Source organism: Mixophyes fleayi, chromosome 10, assembly GCF_038048845.1.
Source record: "Mixophyes fleayi isolate aMixFle1 chromosome 10, aMixFle1.hap1, whole genome shotgun sequence".
Taxonomy (NCBI): Eukaryota; Metazoa; Chordata; class Amphibia; order Anura; family Limnodynastidae; genus Mixophyes; species Mixophyes fleayi.
Window position 1 is genome coordinate 50,310,621 of NC_134411.1, and position 13,491 is coordinate 50,324,111.

The 13,491-nt window shown below is 38.2% G+C and overlaps 1 protein-coding gene across 3 annotated transcripts in view; it reads left to right on the plus strand.

Moving 5' to 3' along the window:
* The window catches only part of PC (pyruvate carboxylase), a 341,750-nt gene that overhangs the window by 170,316 nt on the left and 157,943 nt on the right, over window positions 1-13,491 (plus strand). For all 3 annotated transcript variants that reach the window (XM_075188742.1, XM_075188743.1, XM_075188740.1), the window contains exon 9: window positions 8,429-8,591. In XM_075188742.1, coding sequence (XP_075044843.1) covers window positions 8,429-8,591 — 163 coding nt within the window. The remainder of the gene's footprint in view (window positions 1-8,428; window positions 8,592-13,491) is intronic.

Sequence of the window (13,491 nt, forward strand, 5' to 3'; positions counted from 1 at the left end):
AAAACATCTTGAGCTGAATTTCAGTTCTACGCATTGGGGAACATGCTACAGTCATGTGATTCCTTAGTGACAGCACACAGAATTTAACTAAATCAACCAATGTTAGGGGACAATTGGATATGTGCTAAAGGTTCCTCTTCCTTTCTTGTTAGTACATTTATAAATGCATATTCATTGTATGTGTATGCTTGTACTACAGTCTTCCTAGACCTTTGTTGGTTTTCCATTTTTTTTTTTTTGTATAGCCCCTACACATTATCGCTGTACAGAGAAGGTTTAATCATGTCCACGTTCCTGCCCCATTGGAATGTACAGTTTATATCCTCTATCACATGAACACATACGCGTGCGCACACTAAAAACTACTTAACATACTAGTATGTTTTTCAGCTGCTGGAGGGAAAAACAGAACTCCTGGACTGGAGAAACCCCAGACAAATACAGTGAGAAGATATAAACTCCACACAGATAGTGCTATGTCTGAATTAACCCATGGCCCCGTACAGCAAGGTAGCATTGCTAACCACAGTTCCCGCGTGCCGTGCATACACAATAACACTTTATCCAACAAATCTTAATGAGAGGAAATTGTAGAGTAGCCTTCAGGAGGACATGGCTGCTGGTTTTTCAGCAAATGTTATATCTGCACTCCTTTTTCATGTCAAAATAGACAAGGGATATTTTACATTTTAAACTAGTACTACTGATTGGTCCATATTCTAATGAATGTGGTTATCTCCAGTGGGAGTATTGCAATCTGTTAACACTGTATACATCCTACATAATATTTATAATTAATTTGTACTGAGTCTCCTATGCCCAGTCTAGCAAACCTTGAATTGAGCAGGAATTCCAGAGAACTTTGAATCAGTTTAATCCTCCTACTGTGGTAGGAAATGGAATTGGGTCCTTTTTGTGCACAATTAGCATCTCCATTAAAGATGATGAAAACAGCAGCAGGCAATTTTACAGCTGAGTAATGGAGTCTTGCAGGCTTGACAGAGCTGATTGAGCTAGGCCAAACATTTAAGAAAAATAGGAGGATTAGGTGCATTAATCTGAACCCATCAAATAACCCATAGAGCATTTGTCTAAAAGTCTGTAAACAGAAACTATGCAACATGAATAGGGCAATATTGACAGTTTTATATATACTACTAGTGAATCACTCCTCTATTGGTCCAGGTCAATAAAACAGGTTTTTTTCCAGTCATTACAATCTTTCCCTACAAAGGAAGATTTTATACCGCTAACCTTCAGACATTTAATATAGTTACATTATACTATATGGTATGCTAAAGGTAAATATGGGACACAGTCACAAATATTGCACTAATATAATATCCACAGGAAAACCTAATGAAAACTAAAAAACTATTTAATTATTAATTTGTACCTTTTTAACATGAACATTTAAAATGCTATCCTGAGCACTACCAACATTGAGGAACATTTCTAAAAGCTGTTGGCTTGTTTGCCATGGATTGGGATAATAATCTTTAATAAAGCTGAATTTCTCTGTGCTTCAAACAGTTTCTGTAAACCTATTTAAAACATTGGATATCTAGAAATCTTCCTGTGAATTGTTAATGTCTGGTCCATAAACCAAAAATAGCTGCAAAATTTCAATACCGGGGAATTGCAGCTGGTGCGGCGAATACCTGGAGGGGGGAAGTAGTTAGAATAATCACAAGGTATTCATCATGTTTCCTTTCCCTCTTTTTCACCGTTTGCCGAGAGCTTAAAATGTGGGATAGGTTGAGATGTGACCATATACCAATTTTGGGCAACAGGTAGCCCACATCTGCTTCCTGCTTTATTGTCAAACTTGTTTGTTATATCAGGCATTTTAAACAAGTGTTGCAACCTATGTTAGGTAGGTGACTTTAAATGCATTGTTTCAATTTATTAGTAAAATTAAGAGTAATGTGTGGCCCTTTTAAGGTTGCCCATCAGTGCTCTGCTAATGGTTTCAGTTTATTTATCAATGTGTTGCACATACAGAGAACAATTACACAGGTCTGCAACCAAAAAGTTGTTTTCATAATTTTATCTGATTCTTATGTTTTTTGGTGCGCTGAATTTGAAAATGACCACCGTTTTTTCCTGGGATGTCAGGTTTTTTCACAATCGAAATGTGCCTTGGTCAAACAGGTAGTTGGAAATCGCTAAATTTCATATTCATAATACTTGGGGGGGGGGGGGGAACTGAACATGGAAAAACAAATTTATTTTCACTGCCAGTGCTCCCGAAAACATGAAAATACATGTTTATTGGTCCTGATGGTGATCACTGCATTGTTGAGTGTGCTTGCTAGGGCCTGCCCGGACATGTTCTTTTATGCATTAACTTGTTCTTTGATTCCTCCACAATCTTGTATTTAATTTCAGTCGTCATCCCGCTATTGTCAGTGTGGTTCAAAATTAGTGCAATGCCTCCAAGAAAGTGTGTAAATTCGCCTGACCGTTTCTGTTTCATATGTGGAGAGTTCATTATGATTTAGAGGGGTTGATGGCTCAGTTCCACATTCAGTATGATTCTTCTGAATGGAGGCTTTTCATTCACTCTTCCAAAAGAAGCTTAAAAGCAGTTTTACTTAACAATGGTGACCGTTATTCATCCATTCCTGTTGCTCATTCGGTGTACTTGTAGGAGACTTATGAGAACTTGGAGTTGGTACTCAAAGTGGGTTATCAAAACCAAAAATGGTTGGTATGTGGGGATTTAAAAGTATTGTGTATGCTGCTGGGACAACAGGCTGGATACACCAAATACCCTTGTTTTCTATGTTTATGGGACAGTAGAGACCGACAAAATCACTGGAAGCAAAACAATTGGCCTCAAAAGAAGCGTGAGTTGCCTTTACTGTGGTCATAAAACACTTTTTGGGAAACCAAAAGGACCCAAATTACAAGGAAATGGTGGAAACAATGTTGAAAGCATTCCACAAGCTTGGTTGCTCTATGAGCTTAAAAGTCCATTTTCTCAACTCACACCTTGACTATTTTCCTGAAAATTTGGGAGCAGTGAGTGAAGAGCAGGGAGAATGTTTCCATCAAGATATAAAAGAAATGGAAAGAAGGTATCAAGGGAAATGGAGTGCTACGATGATGGCTGACTACTGCTGGATGTTGTGCAGGGATCTTCTGGAAGCCACCTACAAGAGGAAAAGCTAAAAAAGAAGTTTAGAGTTTAAAAAAAGACTATTTTACAAGCAATCTACTTGAGTGTGGTGTTAATTTTGTCGTCACCTGTGCAAATGAGTTAATAATTTTCATGTAAATCATGTTTTAATGTAAATTATTTGTGTTGAGATTTTTTTAAACGATGACCACCCGTTTGTTCGGAAACCTGACGTCCCAGGACAAAACGGCTGTAATTTTTGGATTCAGCGCACCAAAAAAACGTAATCAGTCAACTAAACAAAACGGCTGTCCAAAAAATTTTTTTTGCAGACCTGTTATTTGTACACCAGCCGTTTTCACTAGAACCAGATTTCCTACAAAAATTCCACTTGGAGATTTATCTATGCTTAATGCATCCATTGAATGGTAAAAATTGTCTTTTCTTATTGGTTTGACCTCCAAAAAATAAAGTTTACTTTCACACTATGGTATATCCAAAGATTACTGCTGTCCCCCTGTAGTCATGGAGGGGAAAAAAAGCTATGCTCCTTTCAACACTGTTTTTTTTACAGATCGGGCCGTAATTGGCAGTCCTCTAGTCCTCAAATGTGATGCATTGTATCTCATGTTTAAATAAATAAAAGAATTTCCGATTTATTTGATAATCACACATTAGGCAGCCATGTGTTAAAAAAAAAAAAAGGCTACATCCTTGCTTCCATATTGGTAAAGAAAGTAATTTGTTCCAGATGCTGCTAATCAAATGCACCATTATTTAATCCTCCAGAAGTGCTGCCACCTCTATACAGAAGTCTACAGTGATCTCAGAGAAGCAATTGTTGCTGACTATCACTTTAGAAAGGGTTATACGGCCATCTCCAAGTGCATCATTGGCAAGAAAGATATACAAATGCATCAACATCAAAGAGTTGCTTATCTTGCCAGGAGTGGGTTTCTTGGCAAATGAAACTATTTCAGTGGGGCAGTCCTAATTTTAGTGCTCTGTCCTGCCCAAGGACATGTTTGTCCCACATGTGAATGTTGGGGAACTGAGGTGTCTAATCAGCAGCCTAGCACATTACATTACTCAGCTGCGCTCTGGGGGTGTGTGCATTCACCCATTGTGATGTGGCAAAGCCCTGTTGTTCTATGGGAATGCCCCAATTGTGCATTGACCCCGCTCCCTGTCCCATTGCCAGGGACAGACCTGTTGGGAGGTATGGACTATAGAAAGAGCAGAGTAATTGCAAGGAACCTGAAGATGCAGCTAAGGATCTACAATCCTCTGTCAACATAATCAGTGATCAAGTTCATGACCTCATATAAAAAGGCTGAAGTATAACTTTCATGAAAGCGTAGCCAGGAGAATGCCCTTTCTCTCCAACAGAAAACATTACAGTATTATGGCCTAGGTTTGAAATATAACACAATTGGAAAATATCCCCTGAACGCTCTACCTTTTAAAGTGTAGTTGATTGCCCAAAATCAGATGCAGCAGGATTTTCTAATCACACTACCAAATATGTTACTTAGTGGCTGAAAAGCAAAATAACTTGTTATGGAATGGCAAAGTCAAAGCCCAGACTTCAACTCTATTGAGATGTTGTGCACTTAAACATCAGTCAACAAACAGTATTTTAAGGAGGAATGGAAACACCAAAGAAGGAATCCTGCGCTGAGTTTTTAGGAAAGCATATTATTGTATAAGTAGCTGAATATGAAAAAAGGCGGAATGCCAACCCTTATATAAAAAATCCAGCACAATCCATACTTGCAGCGCTAAATAAATATATGATCAAGAGGAGTTGTCTGGACTAAATGATTAAGCTACACAAAAATGGATCCTCATAGTAACAATACACTAACACACGTGTAATAAAATAAAATACAAGAGACCGGTCTCGAGAAATAGAGTAGAAAATTAAAAATAAAAACTGGAAAATAGCAAAATTGCTGGGTCCACCACACAACAAATGAACAAGGAGGAATGGACCATAATTTCTCAAATACAATATAGGATCCTGCTAAATTCATACAGAAAATGATTACTACTTATTACTAAGTTGTTGCTGCTAAATATGGTTCTACAGCATACATAAACATGGGAGGCACTTTTTCCACACATGTATTCTTCGTTCTGGTTTATTTTTTTATTTTTTTTGTTGAACAATAAACTTCTGTTATCACATGAGGTTTTATCATATTTTAGTACTTTTATGAGAATTAGATTAATTTTATGTCCTGATTTATAAATACACAGAAATGAGTGTCCTTTTTCATGTCTATATATTTTTATAGGCTTTGGCAGTTTGGTTGTTTAAGTACAATTCTCCAACATTGTCTGTTTGTATAGTCACATTTCTTGAGTCCCATTTTTGGCCAAACTGGACAGAGATCTGGTAACTGGGAGAAGTACATTACGGTGGTCATTTTGAGTTGTATGAAAATTGCATTTTTGGCATGTAATATGCCCTTTTACTTATGCGCAAGTGGACAAAACGCTAGTCTTTAGTGTGTATGCTTAGAAGTTTTAAAATAAACATGTATAAGATCATATTGATTTGTGTGCAAATTTGTTTTTGGTGTATAATTTAACTTTGTGTGCCCTGCCTTAGGAAACTTGTAACTTGTCAGCCTGCTCAGTTGCCTTCCAACGCAGTTGAGAGAGGACTTGACAGATGAGACTTTTATGTAGCAAAGACCATTAAGAAAGAAATCAAAAGTTTAAATTAAATCTAAAAGTGAAAGGAAAAAAAGCTTAAAAATCTCTTCATAAATTTTGGAAAATGTGGAAACCCAGCCTGAGAACCACGGATTGTTTTTGTCTACAGTGGCTTTTTTTTGTTTTGAATGAAGTCTTAAATATAAGTTGTGCTTTTGGAAGTGGAACAAATAGAAGCTAGATTTTCTTTTTGAGCTGTGAGACCGTATGAAGAGTGTACATTAGCAATTTGCATAAAATGTGCACTGTTTCATTGTGTATGCATGTATTGTTGGATGTCTATTTCGGTAAACTACATTGCTGTTATGAAAAGCACTTCTGTCTAATAAGAAGACAATGTGTTGACACTATAATTGAAACCTTTCCTTCAGACCCCACTCATGGCCTGCTTTCCTTCTGCCCCGCTGAGTTTTTGTCATGATTACAAAGCTATCAACCTTCATCTGATGCTTTCCTCAGGGTCTTTGCCTGATGTGGCAGAGCTAATGACTGTTGGCATGAGGGCGGCCATCTTTGATTAGTATACACACTTTTCTGCTTTCCACTATAATTGTAATGTTTTTGCCTTCTTTGAACCCTTTCATTGCTAATTTGCCATCATATGCGACAAATGAGGGTATTGCCAAGATTTTAAATGCAGTAACACGAATGATATTGTCAGCTTCATTAAATCCACCACTCCATTATTTCAATTGAAACTTAGTAACGTAAAATATGCCCTGACTAAAGTGTTCTGTTGCATGGTGCCCATCCACTTTTACCTGAAGATGTTTACATTCTCAGCTGACCCTTTGTAAGAATTGTGCCTACAGCAAGTTTAGTTACATCTTGGTAAAGCTAGGTACACACTACAGTTTTCATCCAATAATTGGTTAAATCAGCCGACATATGACCGCTCGTACAAAAGTCGGGTCAGTGTGTGCAGTGACACGATGGTCGAAAGTCTGCCCAAATGGACGATTGTCGCCTCATTTGGTTGGTCGTACAGTTTAATATTTCCGTTCCAATCTCGTTTCCGTTGTGTAGTGTGTATAAACTTTCGACCGATCCACAACAGGGAGTACGAAATTAGTCATTGCTCACAACAACATACCTGTAAAAAGTCGCTAAAGGGACGTCCGCTCTTCCCTTTATTGTCCTTAACAAGGCTAGTGTGTATGCAGTCCATGGACAGCGCGATCGCATGTAAAATCGATCGGCATAAAAAGTTGGTGGAAAATTCTGTAGTGTGTACCTAGCTTAACACTGTAAAAGGACAAGTTTCTGAAATATGTTTATTATACATGTCTGGAATATGTAATATTTGTATAAACAACTTTGAAAGATATCCTTTTCTTTGTCATTCTGACATCACTAGTCATCAAATTTACAGTTCTAATTTCCTATAGTGACCATTTTAGATTATAAAATTTGCTCAGATTCTGTCTGCGTTATAAGTTCACTTTTTGGTAACCCATGTGGGAGACCAGATACAGTCGACTCGCAAGATATGGTCTATTTGTGCTCAAGCAAAGTGGCCAGACCACTTTCTAACCTACAAACATGCTTTGGAGGGTGTTTTTGAAAGATGATGGCGGTGCTTTTGAGTGTTTTTGAAAGATGATGGCGTACACATTCACATTACTGTTCTCTTATGACTGATTCCAATTAGTTATTAACAGACATCACACTTGGGGACCACCACATTTAGCCTGCTCCAGGCCCTCACCCAGCTGGTCATGGATAGCATACCCTCGCCAAATACAGCATTGGAACAGCTTTCCTTTCTCTAAAATAACTAATGTTTTTGTAAACCTGCTTTTTGTTTACTAAATTTTGTTAAGTGTTACAAAATACTTTAAGCTTTTTTTTGTCAAACACTACTGGTCAGATTAAAATGATCAGATGACACCTTTTATAAAAGCACTTTACATGGTCATGGAACTCTGGTGACTTTATACTGTATCCTTTTTCACAGAAGGGCATGCTGATATAGAGATATTATGCACACACAAAACCAGGGTGCTTATGTTTTGCACTGACTATTATTTTGTTGTATATCACATTTAGATGGCCACTTGAACTTGTAATAGCTCAAATAAGACTATTTAAACCCCAAGACAGTGGATCATTAGGCTCACAACCGTAAAACTTTCTAGCATTTACTTACTAACAGATAAATTATAGACTAGTGTCTTTTGAATATAATACTTTGTGCTCATTATGCCAAGGAGGAGGACAATGTATATGTTATGGCACGATATCGGCGTACATGAGTAATCAATACCACAAATGTTTCCCTGTACAAAAAAAATCTTGTTAGTCTGTGTTGCCTCTCAAACTCCGTTTACACATTTGCAGCCATTCTGAAGCATTTTAAATCAACTGCACTAGTCTCCAAATTGGGCTGTCTCTTGTAGATGAATTTTAGGATTAGCATCCATGTTCTCTTCTGACAGCCTCTGCATTGCAGAGAATCTCAAGTTGTCTGACGTCTGTAGATGAAGATTTAATTTCCCAGGAGATATTTCTATGGAATACCATGGGAAATAAAGAAATGTAAAAATTTTGTAGTAATTAAGTTTTTGTACTTTCTTGTAGCGTTGACTTGGTTCATGCTCAGATCCATGTCGCAGAAGGAAAAAGCTTGCCCGAGCTTGGCCTGAAGCAGGAAAATATCCGTATTAATGGTTGTGCCATTCAGTGCAGAGTCACTACTGAAGATCCAGCCCGTGGATTCCAGCCTGACACTGGCAGAATTGAGGTAAGCTCATTCCTTTATCCCACTTTCCAATCCGACATGTAAATCTGTCTGAAAGACCACATCTGGTTGTTAATGGTCCATACTCTTACATGGGCTAGGTTCCAGTGTTGTATCCTGGGTCAGTGATTTGAGCTGACTGGTGTCGGGGGTTAAAAGTACTTTTCTCTATGGATGCTATGGAATGGAAGAGTGCATAGGAAGGCAACTAAAATGAATAATGGTAGAACTGATATACTGTATATAAAAAAAACTGTCAGAACTAGATTTATTCACAGTAGGCTCACACCGGAAAAAATCCTGACAGCCTGTTAATTCCCACAGGGGGCATGAGGTTCCCCCTGGTGGCTGAGAGAAGAGATTCCATCTCCACCTGTATAAAAAAAACTAACATAAGCAGGAAACTGGAGTGCACTCCTATAACAGCTGCTATTGGCAGACACTGTAAATACATTTAAGAATGGAATGGATAGTTTTCAAACAACTAAATATCCAGAACTGTTGAAATTAATAACACATTATTGTATTTTAATCCAGGGAGTTGTCTGAGTGCTAGTATGGGGTCAAGGAATTTTTCCCTTAAGGGAAATGGACTAGATTTAAAGGGTTTTTGGCATTCAAGAATAAACTTGAGACTTGAAACTGTGATTGAGAAGAAATGTAATCTCTCATTGCCACTGCTGCACGGTACAAATCCAATTTGTCTGAATTTGCAGCAGACATAGAAGGAGCATGATGCCGTTAATGATGCAATCAAATTTGATCGTATTAATATTGTGCAAATGGAAGCTAATGTCAGTAGATAACCGCTTTCAATCTGTGTGCACTCATCGACAAGCTGCTCTTAATAGACTCCAGTGAACCTGGTTATTTGACCACTCGGCCCTCATTAGATTCAATTTGCCACCGAAGTATTTTGTGGGCTGAGTGTCAATGCTGAGCCATGTGGAAGGCTCAGCTTGTGTTTGGCCAACTTAAACAGAGCTGTATCATGAATTTTATCCATTGATAAGTAAAATGAACGGAATTGCTGGGCTATTTTGTCAATATGAATAACTACAATTTTTTACACTCTATTTGAAAAAGTGACATTGGTTGCTTTTTCTTCTGTTTGTAACTTCAGTACTTGTTCAATTTCTTGTTCCTTCTGTGGGGTGGTGGCCTATGTTTTGGAAGCAGGACCTGCACCTTTTGCTCTGTGTTTCTTCTGACCTTATCTGCCTAATGTGTAATGGAAATTACCTTTTCATATTTATTATCACTCATTTGATACCTCAGACTACTTATACACTTTTTTAGTCTGTGTAGAAGTTTACACTTCTACAAAGGACAAAATGAGCTAGGGGTTTATCAGCACCCTTATAAGTATCTGTAACATTGCTGAGCTTCTGGATGCATAAAGTGTCCGGTCATATCTGTTTATGCCACCTGCATACCTTATATCCTTGTTCCACATCCGTTTTTTTGGTTTTGTAACAGATTTTGGTGCCTGACCGCAGTTCAGTTCCTATGTTCCCTGTGTAAACTAGGATGTGTGTAAGATTGGGTTCTAAGTTATGGCCACCTGCAGTTCCTGTGGCTTGCGTCAACAATAAGGTTTGGTCCGTGCGAGTAGAGCTTGATTATTATTATTATTATTATTATTATTATTATTATTATTATTATTATTATTATTATTATTATTATTATCATCATCATTTATTTGTTGGGCGCCACAGGGTTTTCACAGCGCCTTACATAATACGAACAGTAGACCATACAGGGTAAAACATCACAGAACAATAAACACTAAGTACCAATGCTTCAGAAACTCCGGGCAGACATATGGAGTGAGGGTGGAGCAGAAGAGTCGGTATGAGGGGAGAGGGGCCCTGCTCATACGAGCTTACATCCTAAGGGAGGGAGGACAAAACAGGCACGAAGGGAGGCAGTGATGCAAGGGAGAAAAAGGGACCAGGGGAGAGGAGGGAGAACAAGCAGAGTGGATGAGGGGTTAAGTGGATGGTTGGTAGGCTTTCAGGAACAGGTGAGTTTTGAGTGCAAAACACATTGTCGTTGTTGTAAACCTTAATTTCTAAAGAAGCCAACATATTATGTAGTACATTAAGGGGTTCATAATACAAATACATTACATGTCATGATATTAAATGACCGTGTCCAAATGAGTTTACAATCCAAGAAGTGTGGGGAACAATTGGTACATAAGTAGCGAAATAACAATTGTGGTTGGTGTTGGGGGGAAAATGTGCGTGGCAGCTGTAAGGCAGTTTTATTATCGGTAACGGCCACCAATGTTAAAGCAGCCATTGTGTCCGCCAGCTCCGTGCATCGGTTGGAAGTTGGAGACATGAATGTTGACATTTTTACAGTGCCTGGTTCATCTGTCTGCTGTTGACCACAACTGTCCTTAAAAATTTATTATAACTACACCGCCTTCCCTTTTTTTTTTCTCCTGTTCCGGAAAAGACTTTCGCTTGTGTGCTGCATGGGTACTCCTGTGATCAGCTGCTAGCTCAGAGTAGCTGTGTGCCTGGTATTTTACTTTTAGCTTCATGCTTGCTGCTGAAAACAGAGCTAGGGAACTTGCTCTTTGTGTTTGCAGATGCTGTAGCAGCATCTTTTGTTACCTAGAAGCTGTGGGGATTACCAAAGAAGGTACAGAGATGGAAACGGCAATGACAGCTGAACGGAGATGGTATTCCAGTAGGTCTCCAGAACAACCCTGTCCTTGGTTTGAGGGCATTCCTTGATACCACTCTGTAGTGTCTTATGCCTAACAATTGTTAACTGTTTTATATTTGTGAGCAAATGATTATGCGGGGAAGTTGGGCACAGCTGATTAAAAGTGCATCCATCTGTACTTGACATCTGCATGCCACAAACCTATTGGCATTTTATTTCAAGTCCTGGCTGGCCTTGTTGGTCTGGCTGGTGCATGAAACAATGTCTGTGCAGAAGACTGATGCAAGCTGTTGAATGGGAGACAGTGTTGTAGCTAATATGTACTAATATGTACACATACACAGTTTAACATGAGAAAGTGACAGTACTTTTTAATCTGAACTACCTTATTTAAAATGATGTGCAGCTTAGTTCAGTTGTAATTAAGTACGCATTGATTTAACTAAAAAATGGTTTAAATATTGAATTACTTAAAAGTAATACATTTACTTCCTTGCTATTTATATTCTCATTGGGCTCAATGTAGTTTAATTTACCTGGTAATTAATGTACTTCGGTTCTTTCATTAACAATGTAAGCCTAATTGCTTTAAGTACCAATTACTGTAGTTCAGTGTACAAATATATTTTTTTGGGAACTGTTTCCTACAATGATACGCCAACATTGGTACGGACAAATTATCTAATCTTCTTTTTAAGGATTTATAATATTCCATTTATATTATTCCATTAAGTCCTGTCAGAATTAAGATGGATGTCTGGCTGTCTCCTATTTTCTGCTGATGCTGCTGTCGGTGCCTAAAAACCATTTGATTTATTTACCAGACACCTGATCATCAAAACTGTGTTCATTGTGAATGTGGCATTCCTCAATGTGAAACAAGAGCTAAAATGTATGTCCTGTAGCCATTTGTCAGACTTTGTTTAAAATATATGTTTTAATTGGTTGGTTCTTCATAGGAAAGTCAATCTTGTGATATGGTTGAAAAAATTCCTGAAATTGGTGTCCTAAAAATAAAATGTCATGATGTGTCTTAAGAGCCAAGCACAGCAGTTAGGTCTTACTTGGTGATATCGATCTTCATTTGCCAAATTAGCTGCTTCCCAACCTCTAACAGACTATGGGGCATATTCAATTAGGTTTCCGGTCCGCGAACTCAATCCACGTTACCGTAATAACGTGGGTTTTCGTAGGGTTGCGTAGGAAAATCTGCATTATTGTGGTACCGTATTACCGTCAATAATGCGCAGGTTCCCGCGGTACCGTATTACCGTCAATAATGCGCAGGTTCCCGCGGACCGGAAACCTAACTGAATATGCCTCTATATATCAATATAGGCTCAATCTTTCTCTTGGGGTTGCTGTGGAAGTCTTCTGATGGTGCAGTGCTGCCAGGCTTGTCATATTAGGAGAGAAACAATCTAGTTCTTGTGACTGTCACGAATATATATTACTGTTAATATTATTTATTAACAAAATTGGGCAGTACGGAGTAGTGGTTTGTTTACATGAATTGTCTGCCCTTTTTTGCACGAAGTAGAAGTGCCAGAGAAGAAACAAGGGTAACCTAATTCAAGTAGTAAGGCAAAAACAAGGCCAACAAGGAGCAATAGAACAATAACGGATAACATGGGTAGCAGAATGCACAGAGCCATATGCAGTGGAGGACGTAAAAGAAGCATAATATAGTAAAAGTGGTTGACAATGGTGGGTAAAGTTTGGTTGGAAGAAGCATGGTAGGTGGGAACAAGAGGAAGGAGATCTAATGCTAGCTGGCATGCTATTAGAATGGATTTAATATTGCCGGGGCAGGGAAGATGGTTCATAAAGACTTTCCTGCACTTTTGTGCTCCCTAGTAAATAAAAGTACCAATAAAATGTTCAAAAATACACATCAAAATATAAATACAACTATAAAGTGTAACATAAACTGAAGGACAAAGTGCCTGCCTCCCACCTAACACCTCTCTGCTGCTGTAATGCATTTATGCAGAATGTATATTACCCAAATCCTCAATCTCCCTATTTAATATTTGTTTGTCAACCGCTAGTTTCTTCCACCTTAACCCACACTGAGGATTTTGTGTTCATTTTCTTTTTGTAAAGCACCTGTGGGCAGATGTCACATATATCATCATGGTTTAAAATACAATCACAAACATTTGATACAAAGATAAGTCCTTTTGTTCTTGGGTCCTATAGCTACATCAACCCTTATCAG